General features: G+C 42.4%; 2 protein-coding genes across 4 annotated transcripts in view; one reads left to right on the top strand and one right to left on the bottom strand.

Moving 5' to 3' along the window:
* Window positions 1–2314, bottom strand: part of IFT88 (intraflagellar transport 88) — an 83452-nt gene extending 81138 nt beyond the window's left edge. Inside the window, exon 1 of one of the 3 annotated variants that reach the window (XM_061628588.1) lies at window positions 2296–2314. The gene's annotated coding sequence lies outside the window, so the exon portion shown is untranslated. Of the gene's footprint in view, window positions 1–1797; window positions 1954–2295 lie in introns of those variants that run through there. The other 2 variants (XM_061628586.1, XM_061628589.1) reach the window with 2 other exon arrangements.
* Window positions 2315–2481: 167 nt separating this feature from the next.
* The window catches only part of CRYL1 (crystallin lambda 1), an 87915-nt gene continuing 62855 nt past the window's right edge, over window positions 2482–27541 (top strand). The window contains exons 1-2 of the mRNA XM_061628592.1: window positions 2482–2628; window positions 24903–25010. Coding sequence (XP_061484576.1) covers window positions 2588–2628; window positions 24903–25010 — 149 coding nt within the window. The 5' untranslated portion in view covers window positions 2482–2587. The remainder of the gene's footprint in view (window positions 2629–24902; window positions 25011–27541) is intronic.

Below are 27541 nucleotides of genomic sequence, written 5' to 3' on the forward strand. Positions count from 1 at the left end.
GCTTTTCATGGCATATGGCAATAGTCCATAGAAGCCTTGCTGACAGCTACCTATCTCTGATCTTTCAAGGTAAATATTGACTGTTTAGTAGCATCCTGATATGTCACTTTCTCTTTCCTCTGTCTCAGCAGAGGACGAAAGGGATTGGTTTGTGTATCCTCTTTTCTTGTGTAATCAGTATAGGAAAGGCCTTATCCACTTACAAGACAACCAGCCCTAACTGTTATAAGTGGTCTAGCCCACTTGCAGTAATATCTGCAATCTCATGCATGTCTACTCAAGTCTCACTGAATTAAACGGATCTTATTGCCATGGAAGTGTGTATAGATTACAGCCTGAATATTGGAATTGTTACCAATATGACTTTTTCTCCCATCCAAATCTTGAGAAGCTCAAAAACAAAATAGCAGGAATCTTTCCTGTGGAGTCATTTAAAAAAAAATATCATGCAAGGATAATGGGAATTACAGATTAATAAATTTGAACAGAAGAATAGCAGTTCTTTATATCTGAACTTTACCTTTTAAAATGATATTTTTTAATTTGGAAAAGGAAAATTGTATCAGTTCAAACCCATTTCTGCTTATGTAACTCAGTATTGTAGGGTTAACATATTCTACCCAGTGAATTAAAATTTGAACTAAGAATATTTTTAAGTTAAAATAGTAACTGTCAATATTTCCCAGTATTGGGAAGTGGTATTAGGAGGGATATTCAGCTTCAATGAATACAAATCTGGTAGAAGAGATTAGATTTCCCCAAAACTGGAGTATGACGCTAAAATTTGGAGAAACTTGTGTTTTTTTAAATTATGTCAAAAAAAGTTACAGCATCTTAAAGACTAATAAAATGATATAAGTGTTGTGTATGCTAAAATTGTTGATCTTGCCCAGAGAGCAAGGTGATCTAGTGAGAGGAGGGAACTGCTTGCCACCTCTCACTCCTTTGCCTGGTAATGGATATTGGGCCGCCCAAAGAAAGGGTGAGTGACTGGACAGAAGTAGTGCCTGCCTTCGAGTTCTGTCACATCTCTGAAAGCTCTTTATCTACGATTACATCATTACTTATTGTATTTATCAGTCACTTTATACAAGTCTCAATGCAACTTGACAAAAGACAAAACAAAGTAAATTTAAAACCAGAAAAAATTGAACAAAATACATAAAATGCTCACCAAGTAATATATTAATGACAAGTCCTACCCTCCCCCCCAAAAGATGAGCATCACTATAGGAGGCAACTTAAGTAACCAAAGGCCTGAGAAAACAAAAAGGTCTTTGCCTGGTGCCTGAAGGATGGCACCAGGTGCGACTCCCTGGGAAGAGCATTCCACAGATGAGCACCACTGAAAAGGCCCATTCTCATGTGGCTGCCCAATGCACCTCCCTCAGGTAGGGCACGTGGAAAAGAGCCTACCTCTGATGGCCCTTCTCCATGTGCCTAACCCAAGCAAGGCACAGAGGGTGCCTACTCAGGAATGGAGATTGGTTCACATGGGGAAAGGCAGTTTTTGAGGTATTCTGAACCCTATAGGACTTTAAAGGGCAAAACCAGCACTGTTTATTTAAACGTTTATAAAGCACCTGTCTGGACCAAGTCCACCCAAGACAGCAAACAAAATATGAGCATGAAAACACAGTCCAATGCTATAATAAAACTTCAAAGTTGCTTTTTGAAAACAAAAAGAAACCAACAATGCACTTCAAAGGAATTCAACAGGTATAAAACCCATTTGCAGAGCTACAGCAACAAAACAGATGAATTAAAAGTCATTCGAAACAAGTGGGTGTTCAAAACCTTTTTTAAAATACTGCAGCCAACGAGGCCAGCCGAACAACCCTTGGGGAAGTGGGGGGGGGGCAGTCTCACAAAGGCGGCTCTTTTGGGCCCTTTGAAGCGCAATCCTTCTCTGAGAAAGCGAGCGAAACAGCTGTTGCTCCTGCCGCCTTTTCTGAAGTGCTCATGCGCGCTCTCGCCCTCCCTGGGTCCAATCCTCCCGCCCGCGCCCACCCAGAGAGAGGCGAAGGGTGAGCTGACAGACGTTGAAAGGGTTGACGGGAGCAGGGGACACTGCTCGAATTAGTCGTTTGGTTTTGCGAAAGAGGAAGGAATAAGAATGGGCTCCTGTTGGAACGCCGGGATATAAATCAAATAATTAAATAAATAAGAATGTTTGTGTGAGATTTATGTGGAATGAGGGAGAAATAAAGCCGCTCTGGGCACTCTTTCTCCCTTTACCCCACCCCGATTTTATGCCACACGGAGCCAGGCAGAAGAAAAGAAAATCCTTCACACCTTAACTGAAGATCCCCTCCCGTGCCTGGTTACGGCGCCCGCCCGCCCTCTTTTTCCTTGACTGGGTAACCCCCGATCCGGAGACGCTTACTCGAGCAGCCGCTTGGGGCACTCGGGGAACCAATGGAAACTGCCCTTTTCTGGGAGCCAATGGGAGTGGCTGTGACATCCCTTGAAGTTGGGGGGCGGGGAGAGAGCGTTTCCTTGAAAAAGGAGTTGGCCCAAGTTTTTTAGAACCTGTTTTGGTCTTGGATCTCATCCTGTCGGGGTTGCTGCGCTTGAACTTAGCACGATGAATCCTATAGAAGAGGGACGGGTTGTGATTGTTGGCAGGTAACTTCCTTGATCCACCTGAGTGGCGCCTACTTATGGTGCTCAGAGAGAGGAGAGCGAACGTTGTTTGATGCAAGAAGGGGCTCTCTGGTGATAATATTCCCCAAGAAAACGTGAAGGGCATGAAATGTGCTGTTTAGCCTCAGGATCTGGCATGCTTCTTTCGATGTGCCAGTAAAACCCACAAAAACACAACTTTACACAAGCATTTAGTGTTGCTGCAGCAAGGTGTTAAAAAACAAACAAATGAGTAACTTTCCTATGTGCGCTGTGAATAGAACTCTTACCTAAACTATTTAATCTGTTTACTTTTAATCTGTTTCAATTTTCTTGAAATGCATGGAACAAAAGGACAGAATGTTGAATGACAGAAGGGTAAAACTCTTTACCAGTATTTTTTTTAAAAAAATTACATGTAAATTCAGTGTGAAGTATGTTTTAGAAAGCTTTGTAAACAGCAAAATATAGATTTTGCCAAGACAATTTAAATTTAATTTTAAATTTTATACACAATTTAAATTTTTACTTTCTGTGTAACAACTTGTTTGAAATGTGGAAGTTGTCGGGTTGTATGCTTTTTCTGTAAGTCAGTTGCTGCTAATTAAGGTAACAGCAAATTTGTACCTGGAATTAGTGCTATTGTAGTGATTTGCTTGTGTAAAGTTAAGACTGTAAGAGCCCTGTTGGATCTGGCCAAAGACCTATCTGGTCCGGCATTCTGTTCTTGTAATGGATAGCTAGATGCATAAGTCCATAAATTGCTTTAAAACCAATCATGTATAAGCTTCTGTTTTCCTCATTAGGTAAGACATAAAGTGCTTGCTTCTTGTTTTTACTGTTGGATGTTCCAGCCCTATCACTGATACACCCTAACTCTTCAAACAAAGGGATATGAACACTTGCACCATACACACTTGCTGTCCACACGGTGGAACTTAAGAGGTGTGAATTGTGTTCGGAGCATGTGCATTTTACATAGTCACATGATGTGTGGATAAGGTAGCAGCCTCAGTTATGCATTAGTCACCAGTGGTATGTAGAGGGTAAGGTCAAGCTTTGCCTAATGGTAGGACCAACTGGAAAAAAAGCTTAAGTCAGAAATTGGAACACTTCAGCTAGCTCAGAACAAAGGTCAACTAGCAATTCTTTCTGTGCTGGAGGTGTGTTGTTAGGCTATCAAGAATATTACACAGTGGGCTATAAATTGCTGTGTGGTGTGTGATTAGATACATGAAACTCCTAATTCACAGAAGGACCTCTTATAAACACAACCTATTAATGTACCTGTTTGTTTTGAATGTTAAATGTATGTCTGAATGAACAGTGAAGTAGATAACCTCTGTATCATTAGTCACTTTCATGTCGAGCTGCCCTGGTAGAATTCCTGTTAACTAGCCAAGCAAAGAAGTGGTAAAGAAATTGTGTTCATTGCCAATTTTTAACACGACTATTAATTTTACTGACAAAGTACCAACCCTTAATAAAATCAGCAAAACTACTAGGAAAGTCAGGAGCTGCTCAGGCCTTAAGGTAAAGAACATGCATGAAAACTTCAATTTCCACAGGTCAGTGCATGGTGAAAAGTTTGTTGTATTTATGTTTGCTTTTAGGGGGAAGTTATTGACACTATGCTGATACAAAGTATCATGAAAGCCTTTTCTAAAGTCCTATTCAGCTTAAGCATTTTATGGAGATACTAATTCACTGAACTATAAGCCATATTCAAAAGAAGGTAATATCTAACTGTGCTTTGTCCAAGCTCCACCTGTGTGGGTTATGATTACTGGGCCATAAATTCCATCTGGGTATTTCAGTTATGCTAAAGCATCTTGCCTTTCTAGTTTAGTATATAGTATTATAGCATATAATAATACATTTTCAGCTTACTCAACAACATTTGCAATATACTTCCACTTTTTAATTTATTTATTTAATAGATTTATTTCCTGTCCTTCCTCCCAATAGGTTCCTGTTAGCTCCGTAGCTTCTGTATGCTTGACACGTTTCCCTTTATGTTTTTTTTGCTTTATTTGTCAGTTTCTGGATGTGACCACATGACTATTCACTTTACATGAACAATCAAGGCTGACTCTTAACCTTCCTAAGGCATACATTGGCAGATAATGAGTTTGGCCGATTCTTGGCAAGTGTATCTTGACCATGTCTCTGTGTTACCGGTTGTAAAAAGAGACAATTCTTCTTCCCTATGCTTAATTATTGTGACAATCAGTTGACAATAATGTCAGTGTCCACCCAAGACATTTTACCATCTGAAGCGGAGCATGTGCTTAATTTCCATTGAGATCAATAGAAATTAATAGTACAATAGCATGTGCTTAACTTTGCCTAGATTATGCACATATGAACCATATTATATAGTTATAGTTAAAGCACATGCTATTTTGTGGCAAAAACTTGCAAAATTTCTTTCATAAAAGCATTTTTATTTACAGTTTTTTTAAATAACGACCTAAGAATATATGATAATACTTTTGAAAAACTTCTCAAACTTTTTCCATTAAAGCTTTCTTTCTTACTCTAAAGTAAGAATAATAACATATTAAGAGATTGCTTTGCTTCTCATGACACAGTTTTGCATTTAAATTCAGTAGAGGTGTTTGCACTATGGTTGCCAGGTCAGAAGCATCCCAAACCCTAAGATTTAAGGGGTGGGCCCTAGTGAGTCATTAAGCATGATACATTAAGCATCAACCATAGTTGCTTAGAGCATTCCACTCAAACGAAAACAATCTCTGATTTATTTATTTATTATTTATTTAGTTTAATTTATATACCGCCCTAAGCCCGAAGGCTCTCTGGGCGGTGTACAAAAAGATAAAAACAAGCACAATATATAAATACAATAAATACAATAAATAATAATAATAAAAAAACAAACAATAACGAACCAAACAACATCCAAAATACGGAAATGCTGTTTAAAATACACTTTAAAATGCCTGGGAGTATAAAAAGGTTTTCACCTGGCGCCGAAAAGATAGTAGCGTCGGTGCCAGGCGCACCTCATCAGGAAGACTGTTCCACAGTTCGGGGGCCACTACTGAAAAGGCCCTGGTTCTAGTCATCACCCTCCGAGCCTCTCGATGGGATGGTACTCGGAGGAGGGCCTTAGATGTTGAGCGTAGTGTACGGGTAGGTTCATATTGGGAGAGGCGTTCCTCCAGGTATTGCGGTCCCATGCCGTGTAGGGCTTTATAGGTCAAAACCAGCACTTTGAATCTAGCCCGGAAACAAATAGGAAGCCAGTGCAGATGGGCCAGAACAGGTGTTATATGAGCGGACCTTCTGGTCCGCGTCAACAATCTGGCGCTGCATTCTGGACTAGCTGTAGTTTCCAAACAGTCTTCAAGGGCAGCCCCACGTAGAGCGCGTTGCAGTAGTCCAATCTAGAAGTTACCAGAGCATGAACAACTGAAGCGAGGTCGTCACTGTCCAGATAGGGACGTAGCTGGGCTACCAATCGAAGATGGTAAAAAGCATTCCGTGCCACCGAGGCCACCTGGGCCTCAAGAGACAGGGAAGGATCGAAAAGAACTCCCAAGCTACGAACCTGTTCCTTCAAGGGGAGTGTAACCCCATCAAGAACAGGATGAACATCCACCATCTGATTGGAAGTTAAGATAGAAATCTTTCCTAAATGAGGGTGTTTCCAGGTCTGAAGTGATGGGATCATTCTTTCTCGCCTGCATAGACAGCCTGGGTAAGGAACATTTAATCTAGCCTACTTGCTTCTTTCAAGAAGAGTTTAAATGCCCTCAGGCCAGGCCAGTCACCAGAAGGCCGTTGCAGGAAGAAAGCGTAGTGTTGTGGAGATGTTAGATGGGAGCACTTAGGAGCAAAGATGGACGCCCCTGAAGGCTGCAATTCTAAACACACTTATGGAGGGACTAAGCCCCATAGAACTCAACAGGACTTACTTCTGAGTAGATATTGTTAGGATGGTGCTGTTGGTAAGGCTTGACTAGGGATCCTTTGCAACAATATCCATATCAAAGCAGGGTTGGCAACCCCCTGCCTGGAATGGCCTGCCTGCCTTTTAACGTGGCTGCTCCAAGCTTCTTTACGGACTAGACCCTTCACTACAGAGTGAGGTTTAAGAAATGAGTAAGAGTTAAGAAGATTCTCTACTCTTTCTTGCCTACTCTGTGGGCTGCGATAAATTCACTTTGACAGCCAACCCAATTCCAGTGAGTAATAACTGACAGAGCGGAAACACACATGGTTTGGTGCACTTTCACAGGCAGTGGCTTGAGAACAACAGCAGTTGGAGCCACACTTCCCAATATGTGAATGTTCTTTTACCACTATTGGGCAAGAAACAAACCATCATGCAAATAACAAGGTGCATCATCAATGGTTTTAAAGGTGTTGAGCTGACCACATGGAACCACTGTTGTTGCTTCTATGGATGTAAGGCAGTAAGGTCAGAGGTAAATGAAATGCCAATAGAAAAAGAAAAACAAGGCAGTGATGACTTGAATTGAATTGAATTGAAACTTTATTTTTACCCCGCCCTTTTTCCAAACTGGAACTCAGGGCGGCTTATAAATAAAACTACGTGTAGTTAAAAACATAGAAAAACATACAATTAAAATGCAATTAAACTATGCACAACCTAAAAACCATAAAAGGCACTTAAAAATCTAAAAACAATTTAAAATAATACAGATAATAATATAAAACATTAAAACAAGTCTTGTAAAGCCCAATCCTAAACACCTTCTATCCCAAAAGCCTGTCGGAATAAAAAAGTCTTTACTTGCCGACGGAAGGATGGCAAGGAGGGGGCCATTCGTGCCTCCCTAGGAAGGGAGTTCCAGAAGTTAGGATCAGCCACCGAGAAGGCACTATCTTGCGTCCCGACAAATCACACTTGCGAGGGTGTTGGGACTGAGAGAAGGGCCCCTCCTGAAGATCTCAGGGCCCGGGCAGGCTCGTATAGGGAGATACGGTCTGACAGATAGCCTGGACCTGGGCCATATAGGGCTTTAAAGGTCAAAACCAGCACTTTGAATTGTGACCGGAAACAAACTGGCAGCCAGTGGAGCTGTTGTAACAAGGGAGTTGTATGTTCCCTGTAACCAGCCCCTGTTAATACTCTGGCTGCAGTTCTTTGTACCAGTTTAAGTTTCCGAACAGTCTTCAAAGGCAGCCCTGCGTAGAGCGCGTTACAGTAGTCTAAACGGGATGTAACTAAGGCATGCATCACCTTAGTCAAATCAGGCATTTCCAGGAACGGGCGCAGCTGGCACACTAGTCTTAAATGGGCAAAGGCATTCCTGGCCACGGCCGAGACCTGGGCCTCCAAGTTCAGAGCTGAGTCCAGGAGCACACCCAAACTGCAAACCTGTGTCTTCAGGGGGAGTGTAACCCCATCGAGCACAGGCTGAATCCCTATTCCCTGATCTGCCCTTCGACTGACCAGGAGCACCTCTGTCTGTCTGGATTTAGTTTCAATTTGTTTGCCCTCATCCAGTCCATCACTGATGCCAGTTCAGGTTCAGGACCAGGACAGCTTCCTTGGCTTTAGGTGGAAAGGAGAAATAGAGTTGGGTGTCATCCGCATACTGATGGCACCGAACCCCAAACCCCCGGACAACCTCTCCCAGCGGTTTCATATAGATGTTAAATAACATGGGGGACAAAACTGAACCCTGAGGGACCCCATAGGTCAATGGCCAAGGGGTCGAACAGGAGTCTCCCAGCACCACCTTCTGAGTTCGTCCCTCCAGAAAGGAATGGAGCCATCGTAACACGGTGCCCCCAAGTCCCATCCCAGCAAGGCGGTCCAGAAGGATACCATGGTCGATGGTATCGAAAGCCGCTGAGAGGTCCAGTAGAACTAACAGGGACACACTCCCCCTGTCCAGCTCTCTGCGAAGGTCATCCACCAAGGCGACCAAAGCTGTCTCTGTCCCGTAACCAGGCCTGAAACCAGACTGAAACGGATCCAGATAATCCGTTTCATCCAAGTATCTCTGGAGCTGGGTGGCCACCACACGCTCTATTACCTTCCCCAAAAATGGAATGTTAGAGACTGGCCGATAATTTCCCATTATGGAGGGATCCAGGGAGGGCTTTTTCAACAAAGGCCGTACAACTGCCTCTTTTAGGCACGATGGAATTCTGCCTTGTTGTAAAGAGGCATTAACTACTCCCCTCACCCACTCGGCCAGTCCCCCTCTGGCACTTTTAATGAGCCAGGAAGGGCAAGGATCCAGCAGACATGTGGTGGCTCTTGCCTCTCCAAGGATCTTGTCCATATCCTCGGGCTGTACAAATTGAAAGGAATCCATTATTATTGGACAAGCAGGGGCCAAAGTTACATCCCCTGAGACTGTATCAATGTTAGCGTCCACGTCGGAGCGAATCTGAGCGACTTTATCTGCAAAGTGCCGTGCAAATTCTTGACAACGGGCTGTTGAGTGGTCCATATTACCCTCCTGGGGGCCAGAGTTTAAAAGAGCCCTGACCACTCGAAACAGCTCTGCTGGACGGCTCCCAGCAGACGCAATGGTGGCAGAAAAGAAAAGTTTCTTCTTAGCCTGCACTGCTACGGAGTAGGCCTTCAGATAGGCTCTAGCCCGTGTTCGGTCAGATTCGCACCGAGTCTTCCGCCAACATCGCTCTAGTCCCCGTCTTATTCGTTTCATTGCCGCCAGCTCCCTGAAACCAGGGAGCTGGTTTGGCTCCACTCCATAAGAGGGGATGCTCAGGAGCAATCGTGTCCACCACCCTGGTCATTTCCCCATTCCAGAGGTCAACCAGGGCTTCGACAGAATCACCTGCCGCGGTGACAGGAAAATCCCCAAGAGCCATCAGGAAACCATCCGGATCCATCAGCCTCCTGGGGCGGACCATCCTAATCGGTCCCCCACCCCTGCAGAGGTTCTGAGTCCCAGTGAGTCTAAACCCAACCAGTGATCTGTCCATGACAACGGAACTATAGAAAGTTTCTCCACACCAAGATCACCATCATCCCATCCAACACAGAAAACAAGGTCCAAAGTGTGACCAGCGACATGAGTGGGGCCAGATAATACTTGGGACAGACCCATGGTTGCCATGGAGGCCATGAAATCCTGAGCCACTCCTGACAGAGAAGTCTCGGCATGGATGTTGAAGTCACCCAATACCACAAACCGAGGGGACTCCAACACCAACCCTGAGACTACCCCAGCTAGCTCAGGAAGGGAGACTGTTGAGCAGTGGGGTGGGCGGTACACCAACAGAATCCCTATTCTGTCCTGGCCACCCAACTTCAAATATACACATTCGAACCCCGAAGACTGTGGGAGAGGGCACCTGGTCAGGGGGAAGGCATCACGATAGACTACTGCGACTCCACCTCCCCGTCCCCCCGGTCTTGCCTGCTGCTGCACAGTGAAACCTGGTGGGCAAAGCTGGGAGAGATTAACCCCCCCAGCTTCATCCAACCAGGTCTCCGTGACACAAGACTTCCTACATGCAATACCATACCAACCACAACAAGCTTCCTATGAGTAAGACAGAAAACTCAGCATCCCACAACCTGTAAGGGTTCCTAACCAAAACTAAAAAAATCCTGGCAGCCAATCAGTCTAGGTCACAGAAATCCCCATGCTGCACAACCTGACCTTGGGGCTGCAGTTAGTGCAGAATGCTGTGGCATGATTGCTGACATGAGTGAGACCCTATGAGCACATAGTACCTCTGCTCTGAAATCTGCACTGGTTGCGGATTTGCTATCAGGCCAAGTTCAAGGTGTGCTTTCCATGCTATGGGTGCCACATTGTACTTGTGCTGCCCTTGGAAGAAATCAATCCTTTAGTGTGGCAGTACCTATGCTTTGGAACGCCGTGCCTATTGACATTAGGCAGGCACTTCATTGTACTCATTTTAGCACCTGCTAAAACATTTTTGTGTAGGCAAGCCTACCCAGGCATGTAGAAGCTATTATGTTTATGTTTTTAACTCATTGTTGATTTTATTATTTTGAATGTTTTTAAATACCTGTTTTTAAATGTTTTTGCCAATAATGTTATTGTTTTAATTCCTTCTGTAACCCGCTTTGAAGTTTTTTACAATAAAGCAGTATACAAATGTGGTAAATAAAATACATAAATTTTGGAGTCACTGTGGCTCTTGAGTCTCTTTCCCCCTTCAGGCGCAAGTGAATCTGCCTTATACCGACTCAGGCCATTTGATACCATCTAGCTCAGTACTGATGACCTGGACTAGCATTGGCTCTCCAGGATTCCAGGCAACATTTTCTTTCAGAAATTGAATGTTGGACCTTTGCATGCAAAGCATGTGCCTTACTACTGAGTTACAGCCTGGTTAAAAAAGTATCTTTTAAAATTGTTCTTTTCAATTCACTAATGGCATAGCATACTAGGGCAGATCCGCACCATGCATTTAAAGCACATTCAACATAACATTTGAAGAACATGAATCCCACCACGGAATCATGGGAACTGTAGTTGGTTAAGGGTGGTGGGAACTATAATTGTGAGGGGGAAACTACACTTCCCAGGATTCTTTGGGGGATATAATGCTTTAAATGCCAATTGGATGTGCTTCAAATGTATTATGTGATCTGCATTACTTCATATAAACCATTTTAATTAAACTTTAAAATGGAAATAAGCCACAAAGTCTACTGGATGACTATGGGCTATGCACCATCACTCAGCCTAATCTGTTCCTCAGGGTGAAAACAAGAGGGGGACCATGACCACCTCAAGGAAGAAGGGTGCACTTAAAATATAGGGGAAATAATAATTTGTAAGTAATAATTTACAACCATAGTGTGAAATCAGATACATATCAAGACATAGTATGAAGAAATATTTATATAAGCATGAATGTCAAAGATGTTTATTTACAAAACCTGTGAAGATATTTATAGTGCATTCCTATACATGTTTACTCAGAAGCAAGTCACAATGTATTCAATGGGGTTTACTCAGGGAAGCATGTACAGGACTGCAATTTAGTGAAAAGGAACTTCACTCACCCAATCCAAAATTCAAAGTATGAGTTTTCTGCCAAATAAAAGCAGGTTGACACCTAAGTAAGCCCTGCCTAACTTCTTTAAAAAAAAAAAAAAGGATCAGAGGGGGAGAGAAAGATTACAACACAATCCTTTTCTATGTTCACTCAAAAGTCCCATTGATTTTCAGAGCAATCCTAACCATGTCTACTCAAAAGTACGTCCTACTGAATTCAATGAGGTTAACTCCCAGGTATGTGGAACTAGCATTGCAGCTTTACTGCAGCTTTTCGAAACAGGTTATGAATAAGACAAATAAACTGCCCTCTTCAACAGTCCGGTAAAATTTAAACTTGTTTGACTCCTTAATTAGAAAAATATAAAACTGTGGCATGTACACTTTTTAAAACTTCTGTTCAAAAATTATTTGAAAAACAATGTATATGCCATTCTTGCAAGTAATTAAAAAAACTGCATGTACACTTCTGTTATAATTATAACTAAAATTGTTTACTCTGTATATCCACCAAGATCCTGCTGTGATCTTGTTGTAGTGCAATCCTATGCATGTTTACTCAGAAGCAAGTCCCAATCCTATCAGGGCTGTGGAGTCGGAGTCGTGGAGTCGGAGTCGGAAGCAATTTTGGATGGAGTCAGAATCGGTAGAAATGTACAGACTCTGGCTTCAAAATAAATTTTGATTGACAATTTTTTAAAAATATAAATTCAAAATGTCAAAGAAGCTTCCCATGAAGTCAGCTGTATTTGAGCATTTCACCATAACTCAAGATAGAAAACATTTTGTGTGTCAGTGTATGACACAAGACCCAGGTGAAGACAAATGCTGTGATGCCAAGATCAGCGCATATTCAGGCAGCGATAAAAATGCTCCTACAAGAGCTTTCAGTTTAAAAAGACATTTACAGCCCTTTCCAGAGCTGTGGAGTCGGAAGCAATTTTGGGTGGAGTCAGAGTCAGAGTCAGACAGTAGAAAAATAGAGGAGTGGAAGGTTTGGCGTACCGACTCCAAAGCCACAGAGAAAGTATTCTTTATGCTGCTGAAAGCTATATATTTACTGAATTCCTGATGTGAGACAAACAGGAAAATGCAACTGTTCTCAGAACTTGAAATGGGATTTAGATATTGCCTGGGGGTCAACAAAACTTGTCGGTCATAATCCTGACTTCACTTATTATTATTATTATTTATTTTATTTGTATCCCGCCCTTCCTTCGAGCAGGAGCCCAGGGCGGCAAAGCACTGAAACACTTTAAAGCATCATAAAAGCAGATCTTAAAATACATTAAAACAAAACAGCATTAAAAACATTTTAAAAAACAACCTTAAAAAGGGGGTTAAAACATTATTAAAAACATATTAAACAATTATGACACAGATGCAGACTGGGATAGGTCTCAACTTAAAAGGCTTGCTGAAAGAGGAAAGTCTTCAAAAGGCACCAAAAAGATAGCAGAGATGGCGCCTGCCTAATATTCAAAGGGAGGGAGTTCCACAGGGTAGGTGCCGCCACACTAAAGGACTGTTTCCTATATTGTGCAGAACGAACCTCCTGATAAGATGGTATCTGCAGGAGGCCCTTGCCTGCAGAGCACAGTGATCGACTGGGTATATAAAGGATAAGACGGTCTTTCAGGTATCCTGGTCCTGAGCTGTATAGGGCTTTGTACGCCAAAACTAGAACCTTGAACTTGGCCCAGTAGCAAATGGGCAGCCAGTGCAATTCTTTCACCAGTGGGGTGACATGTTGGCGATACCCTGCTCCAGTGAACAGTCTTGCCGCCGCATTTTGCACCAGCTGCAGCTTCCAGACCAACCTCAAGGGTAGCCCCACATAGAGCGCATTACAGTAATCCAGCCTAGAGGTTACCAGTGTGTGGACAACAGTGGTCAGGCTATCCCAGTCCAGAAACGTCTGCAGCTGTCTCACCAGCCGAAGCTGGTAAAAGGCACTGCTAGCCACTGAGGTCACCTGGGCCTCTAGCGACAAAGATGGATCCAGGAGCACCCCCAGGCTACGGACCTGCTCTTTCAGAGGGAGTACGGCCCCATCCAAAGCAGGCAACTGACCAATTATCCGAACTGGGATAATTCACTTATTGGCTAAAAACCTGAAAGGGCAGAGATTAGAACAGCCGGTACTAATAGAAGTTATGGAGTGCTGCGACTGACATTTTGGTTTATATCTTTTGAGCCAGACCACCTAGAAACTTTTTTTTTTTAAATGAAAGCTAAGAGTCCGGAGATTAAGGGCTTTGTTTCTAGTCCCCTGATCATCCTTGTTGCCCTCCTCTGAGCTTGTTCCAGTTTGTCTGCATCCTCCTTAAAAATGCGGTGTCCAGAAGTGGATGCAGTACTCAAGATTAGGCCTAAAAAAAGGTAAAGGTGTCCCCGCACTTGTAGTGCGAGTCGTTTCCGACTCTTAGGGTGACGTCTTGCGACGTTTACTAGGCAGACCGTATATATGGGGTGGGATTGCCAGTTCCTTCCCCGGCCTTTCTTTACACCCCAGCATATGCCGGGTACTCATTTTACTGACCACGGATGGATGGAAGGCTGAGTGGACCTCGACCCGCTTTACTGGAGATTCGACTTCCTCCTTCCATTGGAATCGAACTCCGGCTGTGAGCAGAGCTTTCGGCTGCGTTACCACTGCTTACCACTATGCGCCACATGTGCCAAATAGAGGGGAACCAATACTTCACGTAAAGCATTTACCTTTTTTTGCAACCACAGCGCACTGTTGGCTCATATTCAGTTTGTGATCAACAACAATCGCAAGCTACTTCTCACGTGTAGTATTGCTGAGCCAAGTACCCCCTCATCTTATAACTGTACATTTGGTTTCTTTTTCCTAGGTGTAAAGCTTTGCACTTATCCCTGTTAAATTTCATTCTGTTGTTTTCAGCCCAGTGCTCCAGCCTGTCAAGATCTCTTTGAATTTTGTTTTTGTTTTCCAGGGTATTAGCTGTCTCTCCAAATTTTGTATCATCTGCGAATTTGATAAGCAATCCGGCACAATCTCATCCAAGTCATTAATAAAAATGTTGAAGAGCACTGGGCTTAGGACCAAGCCCTGTGGTACCCTCCTCATTACCTCTCCCCAGTTTGAAAAGAAACCATTAATAAGCTGATTATGATTCTGTAGCCAACTGTGGATCCACCTGATAGTTGTTTCATCCACCCCACATCTAGCTAGCTTGCTAATCAGAATATCATGGGGCACTTTGTCAAAAGCTTTGCTGAAGCTGAGATATATTATGATTCCCACAGTCTATGAGAGAGGTTACCCATTCAAAAAATAAGATAAAGTTAGTCTGGCAGGATTTGTTCTTGATATATCCATGTTGGCTTCTAGTAATCAGTGCATTGTTTTCAAGGTGCTTACAGTCTGGCCGCTTTGTAATCTGGTCCAGAACTTTCCCAGGGATCAATGTCAGGCTGATTGGTCTGTAGTTCCCAGGTTCCTCCTTTTTGCTTTCTTTGAAGATAGGGACAACATTAGCCCTCTTCCAGTCATCCAGAACTTCACCTATGCTCCATGATTTCACAAAAGTAATAGACAGTAGTTCTCAGAGTTCTTCAGCCAGTTCCTTCAATACTCTAGAATGCAGTTCATTGGGCCCTGCAGATTTGAACTCATTCAAGTGATTAGGTATTCCTTGACCATTTGTCTACCAATTTCAAGCTGCAATCCTGCCCCTTCAACTTCATGTTTGGCAGGAGGGTCATAGACCCTCTTTTGAGAGAAGACTGTGTTGGCTTGTGTGCGTTGTTGAGTGAAACAGCATACATTACGTTGGAGTTAAGTTGAGCAAGAAACTTCTTCAGAGCATGTTAAGAGTCTTTATTGAAAGACATTAAGGCCAGAGGCTTAAGAGTAAATACATGTAGAGATTCTTCAGTCACCCCCCTTCTGGTACATCTCTCTCCATAGATAAACACAAAAGACAGCCTCTCAGCTCAGAGGCATAATTCAGAAGAAAAGACAACACATAGACTCTGTTAGAACTTTCCCAGTCGCTATCAGATGGCTACCATAGCAACGGCCCTGGCCGTCCGTTCCCAGACAGGGCATAGACATAACTCCCCCTTAACCACAGTTACGTCTTCACACTTGCAGGCTTCATGGAAAACTACTAGAGACAGTAATGCCTACTGGTCACCAGCCCAACAGCCTCCCTTTTTTCCATTAAGACTGCAAAATACACATGAAATACATCTCCATAATACATAGTCATACAGTCATACATTTCAGTACATTGCATTTTCAGTTCAGTACAGTTCAAACTTACATCTCAGTACAGTTCAAAACTTTATTCACTCAAACTTTGGTTCAACACATGTCAAATAAAGTGTCTCAGGATCCATGTCTACAACTTTATTCATTCCAGGACTTGTTATTAATCCCACAGTAAATCTGTCAGGCGGTTTGCCTAAATTCGCTCTCGTGGAGCGTCTTAAAGGAACCAGAGCATCGGCTCTCTCTGCCCCCCCCCATTTGTGCTTGTGCTTGGCACAACCTGCGCAGGAGCTTCCATTTCCTCAGCTTTTCATTTCTTTGATCTGCGTTTTCCAGAAATGAGCTCATTCAAAGCATCTCTGAGAGGAATTTGTGTACCTTCCACTTTAATGTCAACATCTGGCTTAAATTTCTGTGATTGTGTTTGTGTGTCATTTGTTCCTGTAAGAAGGACTGTCTCCCTTTGATCCCAAGGCTTTTCTGAGACTTTAATGCTTCTGCTCAGAATTAACTGCTGTGTTTCTGGACACCAAACTCTGTAATATGCATTCTCAAATCCCAAAACAAAACCTTGCTGTGCTCTGGGCGCAAGCTTGCCCCTCCTTTTTCCCTGTGGAATGTGGATCCAGCACCTTGCCCCGAATTTTTGAATGTGTTGTATTCTAGGCTTTCTACCAGTAAGTTTCTCATAAGGAGACATTCCAATAGCACTGTGTAACACCCTGTTGTGAATGTAATTCGCATAAAGAATTGCTTCTGCCCAGAAAGAATTCCCTAAACTGCAATCCAGCAGCGTGGCTCTCATTGCTTCCCCAAGCACCCTATTTTTTCTCTCAGCAATTCCATTGGAAAACGGGCTGTGTGGAGCAGTGAAATTCTGGTTTATTCCCTTACTCTCCAGAAAGTCACTCAATGCTTTACTCGTAAATTCCCCACCTTGGTCTGAGCGTAAAGCCCCCACCGTGACCAAGTGTTGAGTTTCGATTCTCTTAATGAACAGTTTCAGCTTCTGCTCAGCTTCACTTTTATGCTTTAACAGAAAAACATGACAAAATCTTGAAAAATCATCTACCAGTACCATGAAGAATTTCGCACCTTCTCGTGAAGCATTTATTGGCCCTGCTAAATCAACATGTACTAGCTGGTAGGGAGCTGTTGTGGTTCTCTCAGCCTCCCGGTTTATTGGTGCAATAGTCATTTTAGCTTGATTACAAGAATCACAATCCATTAACTGTCCACAATCTTTTAAACGCATGTCTTCACTGTGCAAAGGGGTTTTTCTTATCGTGTCAAGGTTTGCATGCCCCAGCCTTTTATGCCATTCATGGACGCAGCCCTGATGTACCTGTGCCTCAGCGTTTAACACAGCACACCCTGCTTGACTGCTCTTTATTACAAACTGTGAATCATTAAGGCTTCCCTGCATGCACACTTCATCTCCCCTCATTATAAAACATTGGTCTTTGTGGAACAAAATTGAATAATTACAACTTACCAGTTTGCTAACTGATAAAATATTATGAGCCAATTCCGGAACAAACAAACAGTCTGACATTATGCCAAGCTTGTCAAACTTAACCAGACCTTTAGCTTTTACGGATTTCCGTGATCCATCAGCAAGTAAAACAAAGTCTTTCACTTCTTCTGAAACGTAAAACAAACGTCTGTCTTTAATTAATATATGGCTTGCTCTGCTGTCGACAATAAAGTTAATTTGTTCCAAGTCTTTAGACTTCTGTTTACAAACAAAGTTCACACTGCCCTGCTTCAAGCCTCCGTCCCTGGAGTTTCGCTTGATTGCACAATCTTTACGGAGATGCCCACGGGCCCCACAGGCAAAACAAGACTTCAGCCGCTGCTGCTCCCGCTTGTTTTCCTGTCTGCTTTCGGCAGCCTGCTCCGGTTCGGCACATTTCTCCTCCTTGCTTCTGACAGCCTCCACCGGCTGGGCTCTCTGCGCCTCCTGCCTCCGCTGCCATTCCTGGGACAAATCCTGCAACGTGTCCCAGATCTGTTTAGCCGACGGCTCATCTCTCACACACATCAGTTGAGAATCCGATAGAGCCAAGATTATAAACGCCCGCGCCCTCTGGTCTCGACGATTCCAGGCCGCGGTCGGTACCGCCGGGGTTTTTTCCTTAATCACGTCCCATAAATCTTCTGTTATCAGGAAAGCCCGCATCCTCGGCTTCCAGCTGCCATAATTCTTGTCATTAAGTCGTTCCATCGGCAAGCCTCCCCCAGACAGGTTTACAGCCATGTTGCTCACCTCCGTCTGGTTCAATCAATCAAGCTGCCCTCTCTGGAACTCCGTCTGCCGTTCAGACCAGCAACTTACTCCGGTGTAATGCGCTGTGGAGCGCAACCATCCTCTGCTACCACTGTTGGCATGTGTGCGTTGTTGAGTGAAACAGCATACATTACGTTGGAGTTAAGTTGAGCAAGAAACTTCTTCAGAGCATGTTAAGAGTCTTTATTGAAAGACATTAAGGCCAGAGGCTTAAGAGTAAATACATGTAGAGATTCTTCAGTCACCCCCCTTCTGGTACATCTCTCTCCATAGATAAACACAAAAGACAGCCTCTCAGCTCAGAGGCATAATTCAGAAGAAAAGACAACACATAGACTCTGTTAGAACTTTCCCAGTCGCTATCAGATGGCTACCATAGCAACGGCCCTGGCCGTCCGTTCCCAGACAGGGCATAGACATAACTCCCCCTTAACCACAGTTACGTCTTCACACTTGCAGGCTTCATGGAAAACTACTAGAGACAGTAATGCCTACTGGTCACCAGCCCAACAGACTGAGCCAAAGTAGGAATTGAGCGCTTCTGCCTTTTCTTGGTCATCTGTTATCATTTTGCCATCCTCATTGAGTAGCTGTACCACTATTTCTTTTCTCTGTCTTTTACTGTGGATGTACCTGAAGAAAGCTTTTTTGTTTGTTTTTGCCATTTCTCGCTAACCTCAGCTCATTCTCAGCTTTAGCCTTCCTGATCCTGACCCTGCAATTCCGTGCTACCTGTTTGTAGTCTTCCTTTGTGGTCTGGCATTCCTTCCACTTATTATATGTGTTTTTTGTTTTTGTTTTCTGGTCATCTCTAAGTTTTCTGTGAAGCCACATCGGCTTCTTCTGCTGTCTTCCCCCTTTTTTCCTTGATGTTATTGTTTGCCATTGTGTCTTTAGAATTTCCTTTTTTAGAAACTCCCACCCATCTTGGACTCCTTTTCTCACTAGGGATGCTTGCCAGAGAACCTTACCATTGTTCTGAGTTTATTAAAACTGACTTTCCTGAAGTCCAGGGTACGCATATGGCTACTCTCAGCTTTCGCTTCCTTTAAAAGCAAAACTCAAGTATAGCGTGGTCACTTTTCCCCAGAGTTCCCGTAACTCTCACTTCATCCATCAAGTCATCTCTATTGGTTAGAATCAAGGCAAGGATAGCTAATCCTCTAGTTGCTTCCTTTACTTTCTGTAGGAGAAAGTTATATCCAACACAAGTCAGGAATTTCTTGGAGAGGCTGTGTTTGGCAGAATTTGTCTCCCAACAGATATTGGGGTAATTGAAGTCCCCCATTACTGCTACATCATGCCTCCTTGAAAAACAGGCAATTTGCTTTTCAAAAGTTTCATCATCTTCTCCTTGATTGGGTGGTCGGTAGTAGACACCAACCACCATTTTCCTTTTATTCTTTGCCTCATTTATTTTAATCCAGATACTCTCAGTGGAGCTACCAAGCTCATCCTCCTGTATCTCTGTGCAGGGATATATATTTTTAACATAGTGCAACTCTGCCTCCCTTTCTATTCCTTCTGTTCTTTTTGAACAAGTTATATCCTTCAATCGCTATATTTCAGTCATAACAGTCATCTTGCCAAGTTTCAGTTATACCTATCAAGTAGTATTTATTCTCCCGTATTAAGAGTTCAAGTTTGTCTGGTTTGTTTCCCATACACTGGGTATTAGTATACAGACATCGAAGACCATGTGATTTATGGCCAGGCTTCTTTCCTACATTTTTATGAAGACTATTACTGGGCCCCATTAAAGCTGTTCCCTCAGTTCCTCTTGTTTTACAGTATTTGTTAAGTCGTTACCACACATTTACGTCTCCCTCCCCCTTAGGATTCAGTTTAAAGCTCTCCTGATGAATTTCTCCATGCTGTGCCCAAACACATTCTTCTCAGTCCTTGTGAGGTGCAACCCATCACTTGCCAGCTGTCCATCTTCCAGGGAGCATAGCCCGTGGTCCCAGAATTGAAATATCTTGCGTCAGCACCACCTTTGTAGCCAGTCATTCACCTGGAGTATTTTTCTTTGCCTGTCTATTCCTCTAAGTACCAGAAGGATGGATGAGGAAATTATCTGGGTCCCAAAGTCCTTGAGTTTCCTTTCCAGAGCTTCAAAGTCTGATGTGATTTCTTTGTAGCTTCGCTGGGCAGTATCATTAGTTCCCACATGGATGAGAAGAAAGGGATATTTGTCAGTGAGTGATGGCAACTGTTCTGTCGCATATCTAATCCATCCTCCAAGGAGACAGCATACCTGGTGAGTCCATGGATCTTCTCTGCATACTTGGGTTTCAATCACACTCAGGAGGGAGTCTCCTCTTCCTCCTCCTCCTCCTTGTCTTCTCGTCGTGGGGCATGGTTTCATTTCCTGTACTTGACTGAGTTTCTGCCTCTCACTAACTCTCGTCTGGGGTCTCCTGTACTTCTTCCCCTGCAGACTGTCCTCTAGTCTCATCCTCAAGTGCCTGGAAGTGGTTCCGTAGTTCCACAAGTGAAGGGTGTCTTCTAGCTCTTCTACTCCTGTCACCCTTTTCCACGGAGTTCCCTCTACTCTATTTGCTCTCCACAACAGTTTGCTCTTCTTCTTCAACATGTAGTTGTTCTTCCACCTCCTGTACTTCTCCTTGCTGCTGTTGTTCCAACATTCTAAGAACTTTTTGTCTTCTCTTACACTCTTCAGTGTGGCCACCTGCTGTTCCAGGCCCCTCACTTTTTCTTCCAACAGTGCCACCAGCTTGCACTTGTTGCACGTGTACACCAGTAGCTCACTGAGTGCCATCTGACCTGGAGGTCTCATCTTCTAGCACTATCTCATGTTGCATTTTGGGCAGTCTATTCATAGGGTTTTCATGGTAAGAGGTATTCAGAGGTGGTTTACCATTGCCTTCCTCTGAGTCTGGATACATCTTGGCCTGGTGTCTCAGCTTTGACCATTCCACCTTGGATGTCCCTGGGCCTAGACTCCTGACGGCATTGCTCTCAGCTTCTTTGCCACTCTCAAACCCACTCACCACTTAAGGTGTGCATCCTAGAACAAATTACTTATCCATTTAAGTAATAAATGTTACTCTACAAGTAACAAATCCTTTGTTCATTTGTGTATATATACATAATGCCGTTCTTTAAAAACCAATTCAGTATTGAACAAAGTGTTTCCTGTATATACAACCAGATTGGCATGAGCTTGTGCATTTGACACACCTTTTATTAGTCTGCACAAGTAAAAAATTTAGACTTGTGCAAGACCACCAACTATCAACAGTTTCCCAGGCAATATGAATTTATTTGCTGGAAACAGGATTAGATTTTAGAATTCGCATTTCACTCTTTCTACAAGCTATAGCTTGTCTGGCTTCAGAACAGCAGCTAGATAAAACAGATTAGGCTGATATATAGCAAAGCCACGCAATGACAATACTTTCTGAACTGAGAGATCTGGGCTTTGGTTTCTCATAGCAGTGCCAAACAACATAACCATGCTAGCATCATATCTCCAATCTAAGGACTGTTCATGATTATTTTTAATATGATAATAGGTCTTGGTCTAAAACGTAAGTGTGGTTGAGTTGTTTTCTTTGAAGGATCAAGTAAGTAAATGAATATAAATCTTAGCAAGTTCTATCTTCAGCAAAGATGGAATATATCTAGAACGTAAATGAGATTAACCCCTTCACCATAGTAATACAGGGACACAGGATGGTGTTCAACTAAGGCCTACTCAGAGTAGACCCACTGAAATTAATGAATCTAAGTTAGTCATGTCTATTAACTTTAGCGGGTGTACTCTGAGTAGGTCTAGCACCGACTACCGCCCATGGAAAAGAACTTGACAGTATTGTTCATTTTTCAAACATGGTTTTTACTGGTTCTTTACATGAAAGAAATACACAAAACAATAAGAGCACATGAGTAATTTGTATACCTTATTTGCAAGAGTAAAAGGGTGATTTTTTAAAAAAAGGAAATCACTATAAATAGACAAGTTATACACCAAATGAATTTAAAAAATGGGGGTAGGGAGTACCTCTTATACTGAGATTTTAGTGTAGGACCAGAAAACTTGCATCCAAGAACTCAAATTAGATAAAACACTCCAGTATTTAGTAGAAACTGTGCCCATTAGCAGGCAGAGAGTGAAAAACACTGTTTGTTGGTTCTGTAGAGTTTAGTTGATCTTTGAAATGAGGTCAAAGTTACAAGAGCACAAAGCTGACTTGGCTGTCTGCAATTCTCATTGCTAAACGTTGGTCTCAATTCCAACATATTTTATTTAAGAAAAAATAAAGTAAAAACCACCTATCCTATATTTCATGGCCTCAAATCATAGAAGTGGCTCAAATGACAAATAGGCAAAACTCTTGCCCATGGCCTGAGCCTCTAATTCGAGCTATACTTACACAATAAGTTCATATTCTATCCCCACAAATTAATTCACCTCAATCTGATTTTTATTCACTAATGATATGTAAAAGCCAACAAAGTTCCCCATAGGGATGGGATCCCCATTTTGGTGCTGGTTCAATTTTCGCTCTGTTGAACTTCTTTCCAGTACTGCTTTGTCAGGGATCAATGTTTGCTATTTGCTATAAATACTGATTCAGTTTTTCCATAAAAATATCAGTATTAATACTGATATTTTAAAAATATCATTGTTCATGGATTTTTAAAAGTATTGGTATTTTAAATGAAATATCAGTGTTAATATTGATATGTTGAGGGAAATATTAATATTAATATTTTTGAGGCAGTTATTTTTAAACAAATATGCTTCAGCTGTGGAAAACTGCTAGAGAAAAACCCGATCTGCAAGGACAAAAAAAGAGAAAATAAATAGGAAATCTGGTATGAAATTTGATTTTTTTAAAATTCTAGCACTTCCCTAGTTTCCCGTGCCTGAAATGTCTGCCCAGTTCAAGCAAAAACCCAGATGACTTGCATAGTAAGCCAAACCGCATCCTATACATGAGGGTGTACAAACTCCTAAGCTGACCATGTAGGAAAAAAAGAAATAATTCCCTGACTAGTAATATGGCTTAGCACTAGCTTTCACAATATGTGGCTGAAAACTCTGCATGTATGAGGCATCAGCCTCTTAGTTCATGAGAAAAGGGCCATAGCTCAGTGGAAATCAAGTTTCTAATGGCTTTGGAGACGCATCTGTCTTCAGATACCTCAGAGTAGGAGCAAAAAGGGCATGGGCACAATTTCTTCTCCATTGCCCATAGCTTTGTTCACTCATACCTCTGATGCTTTCAGCACACTATATAATCACAAAGTATACGGAACACTAGAATATTTGGGACTAAGATCAGAAAATTGCTGGTGATCAACTTTAAAATAAGGCTGCAATCCTAACTCCACTCACCTGTGCGTAAGCTAGTAGGACTTAATTTTGAATAAAAATAGTTGGGATTGCTTTGTAAGCTGCATAAGCACAGAATGCAAGTTTATAAAATGTGAATTTTGAAAATTTTAATTGTAATTCTTAAATATTTATCAGTATTATCATTTAATAAGTAGTATCTAAGATAGAATGGCATAGAATGTGTATCAGATTGTAAAAAATACAATATCTGAACTGTAAATGCAGTATTTTCCAATAAAAGAGAAATAGCCAAGAGGAGCTGTACCCCAGTAGTAGAGTGCATGCTTTTCATGCATAATGTCCCAAGTTCAATCCCGAGATCTTCAGTTTTAAGTACAGGGCGGGGGAAGAATCCTGAGAGGCAGGAGAGCCACTGTCACAGTCTAGACTAGAGGGCAAGATAGACGAATGGCCTAACTTGGGGGTGAGGCAGCTTCACAAGCTTATATTCACTTGAATGTTTATGCTTCCCATGTTATGCATGATGGCATATGTGTGGTAGAGAGTACATAGAGGAGCACTCTATGAACAGAATTTCAGGCCAGCAATGGACTGTAGCATGCAAAATATCCCACAGTCTCTACTAAAGCATGAATATTTTCAGTCCATCTTGCCCAGCATCCTCTCTCTGCCTAATAATCTTAAATGTTCCAGAGGCAGGGGGTGAGCCAGTTTCCTTTGTACAGGCACACCCCCTTTAACGTTCGCAGTGGGACCGGAGAGTATACTTTAAGTGAAAATCTACTTTAAATGAAGCAATTGTCTTCACTTGTCCTGCACGCAATCACCACTAGATGGCAGCGGCAGCATGCCAATAAAATGTACGTTATTGCGAAGCACGTGAACGTTAAGCGGGGTATGGGGACATATGGAGCACGTACGTTATAGCGAGGCAACGTTAAGTGAAGCAACATTAAGCGGGGTATGCCTGTAATATGTTGACTTGTCTGTCCTGTTCTTCATAGTTCTTTCAAAACATACCTTGAATGTCCATTGCTGAATCTGAGTGACAGTTTAATCAGGAGTATGCTTGTATGTGTCTGAGAGTGTGTGTCCATGTTGCCGCCTTCAACAAATGGTGATTATGATAACCTAACATCAACCATTGGGTTGGGTATAACAGTAATGGTTGATAGATCTGTTGTCCCACTTACTGGAAGGAGACTGAACTATCGTTAGGTTATTGGAATTCTGAATCTGTTTTTATTCTTTGTTTTAGTAATATTGTTTTATATACTTGTAGATTTTGTTGATATAAGCCGCTTTGGATAGTCTTAGCCTGGACAAAGTGGATTATAAGTATTTAAAAGTGCAAAACAGTAAAAGATGCATGCTAACCACTTTCTCTTTCCTTGCTAGTGGACTCATTGGATGCAGCTGGGCCATGGTATTTGCTTCTGGTGGCTTCCAAGTAAAACTTTATGATATTGTACAAGAGCAGGTAACAAAAGCCCTGGAAAAAATTGGGTGAGTCATCTGACTTCCTTTAACATAGATTAGCCACTATTATAATTGTTTGACTGTTGGGGTTAGCTTCTGATTCTAAACTTGAAGATGCATTCAGATTATCTGTTAACTGTACTGCTAAAATTATAGAAGAAAAGGTATTAGGTCTGGAATGAAATCCACAGATCCCACCACCCGAATCTCTCTAAATTTTAATAAATTAATAATTTTAATTAATAGTTTTAATAAATTAAATAAATGAGCCATCTCATTTTCTGGTTATGTCATTTCTTGGTTCACAATGAGAAGCTATTTTTAAATGTCCCTAGGGCCACAAGTGAGAGCCACCCATAGGAATCAATGGAGATATCCAAGATTTTAGTGTAGCTGAGATTGGTTGCATCCATCTTGCTCACCTTGAACAAAGCAAAATGGAGATAAAAGTAAAGGTGTCCCCGCACTTATAGTGCGAGTCGTTTCCGACTCTTAGGGTGACGTCTTGCGACGTTTACAAGGCAGAACATATATATGGGGTGGGTTTGCCAGTTCCTTCCCCGGCCTTTCTTTACCCCCCAGCGTATGCCAGGTACTCATTTTACCAACCACGGATGGATGGAAGGCTGAGTGGACCTCGACCCCTTTTACCGGAGATTCGACTTCCTCCTTTCGTTGGAATCGAACTCCGGCCGTGAGCAGAGCTTTGGCCGTGTTACCACCGCTTACCACTCTGCACCATGGAGGATCTATAAAATGGAGATAGAACCTCTAAAACAACCCATTGAATACTGAGCATGGTTGGAATGTATGGAATCCTGGCCAAAGGGGGCGGGGGAGGAAAACCTGGTATGTGCGTGGGGGAGGATGGAATGGAGGGTCTGAATTCCTACAGCACTTCACACTGCATCATTTTGTTGCAGATCCCACCTGTCATTTATTTCTCTTTTCTGAGCTAATACTAAAAAGTGCCCTTGTATCTCCATATTCCTTTTTTCAACCGAATCCTAATGTTGTAAGATCAGCAAGTCTTACCTTCTAGAGGCTTTGGTAACCCAAACATTAAGGCTTTTCCTGGCAATCAAAATAGTTACTGATGCTGGGACTTTGGGCTGCTGACAGGTCCGTAAAGAGAGTGGACTAAGTGGAAGATGTGGTCAACAAAGCCAACTTTCTTCATGCTTCTTCAGCTTTTCATGTCAGAGATTTGCACCACACCAATTGAATAATGCTAGGAATGCTTATATTTTTAGAATTTGCTTCTGAATACTGTAACAAGATGATATACAGGGAGGCATCTCCAGGTCGGGCTGGGAGGGACTCCCAGTCTGCAACCCTGAAGAGCTGCTCCCAATCCATGTAGGCAGTACTGGACCAATGGTCTGATTTGGTATAAGGAGGCTTCCTGTGCTCCTACGTTAATACTAAGATTCAGAATTGGGTTCCCGAAAACTGGTAGTATATTACAGCAAGGAGCCAAATAGTTAGGCAGTCCCTAGATATTCTGCCATCTGTAATGTCTGATGATATGGTGGCTTATTTGAGATGCCCAGTTCCTTCCACTACTAGTAGATGAGTACTTCTCTTTTCAGAATGCTTGGTGAGAGCTGGTATAATAACTCACCATGTGAGCTAGGAGTTTCCTGGTTCAAATCTCCCAATTCAGGAGTTTTGTAGTTGTCTTTAGACAAGTATTCTCTTGGTGTCAGCCTCACCCCTTGTAATGTTGGGCGATAACAGATATGGCTTATTTACAGTGCTGTTGTAAGAATTAATGAGATTATGTATGTGAAGCACTTCAATGCTTTAACCATGCTAAATTAATAAGAATTGTGTTGATGCTGGCTTGAATTCCCATCTCCAACCACTGGGCTGATAACATCTATGATGTTCCACTGGAATGACACAGGGAAGTGATGTTTCTAGCACTGTCTCATCTTGTACCTACTATTTATACAAGCAAGAGTTTTATTGGTTGCATACGGAAATGTGAGATTCTTTGCACTACTAAAGTGGTCTTGTCTGGGTAACAGCAACAACAACAAAGTGCTTGCAGGGAAAGCAGTTTCAGGTTTCTGAGTGTTTGGTGGTAATCGATACTTAAAAGTGAACAGGATTTGTTTGCTTCCTTGTGAATTAATTTGACTGGGCTAAGTCCTTGGTAAACTCTGTTATCAGGTTAGCATTTCACTCTAATGCCTTTGTCAGGTTGTTTACCCTGATTTCCGTGTCTGCAATATGAGGAAGTGTCTAACTGCCTGTGGGTGATGTAGCTACTGCTGTTGCACAATATCTATACTGCTCTAACAATAATCAACATAGGACCTGGCTAGAAGTACTGGCTTTGAGAAAGAGCACAAAGTTGTCCTCCAGGTTTTACCAGATATCTCCGCTCTTCCCCCCCACGCCCAATTTTTTTTAATTTGTTTGTTCATTTGATTAATTTATATAACGCTTCGTATTTCAACAGAAACCTCCAAGTGGTTTACAAATCCCAACGAAAAGGAATTAATGCAAGAATCAAGATAAGAAATAGAATACAAATCCCACTTTCAAAA

This window comes from Rhineura floridana, chromosome 5, assembly GCF_030035675.1.
Source record: "Rhineura floridana isolate rRhiFlo1 chromosome 5, rRhiFlo1.hap2, whole genome shotgun sequence".
In the NCBI taxonomy this organism is placed as follows: domain Eukaryota; kingdom Metazoa; phylum Chordata; class Lepidosauria; order Squamata; family Rhineuridae; genus Rhineura; species Rhineura floridana.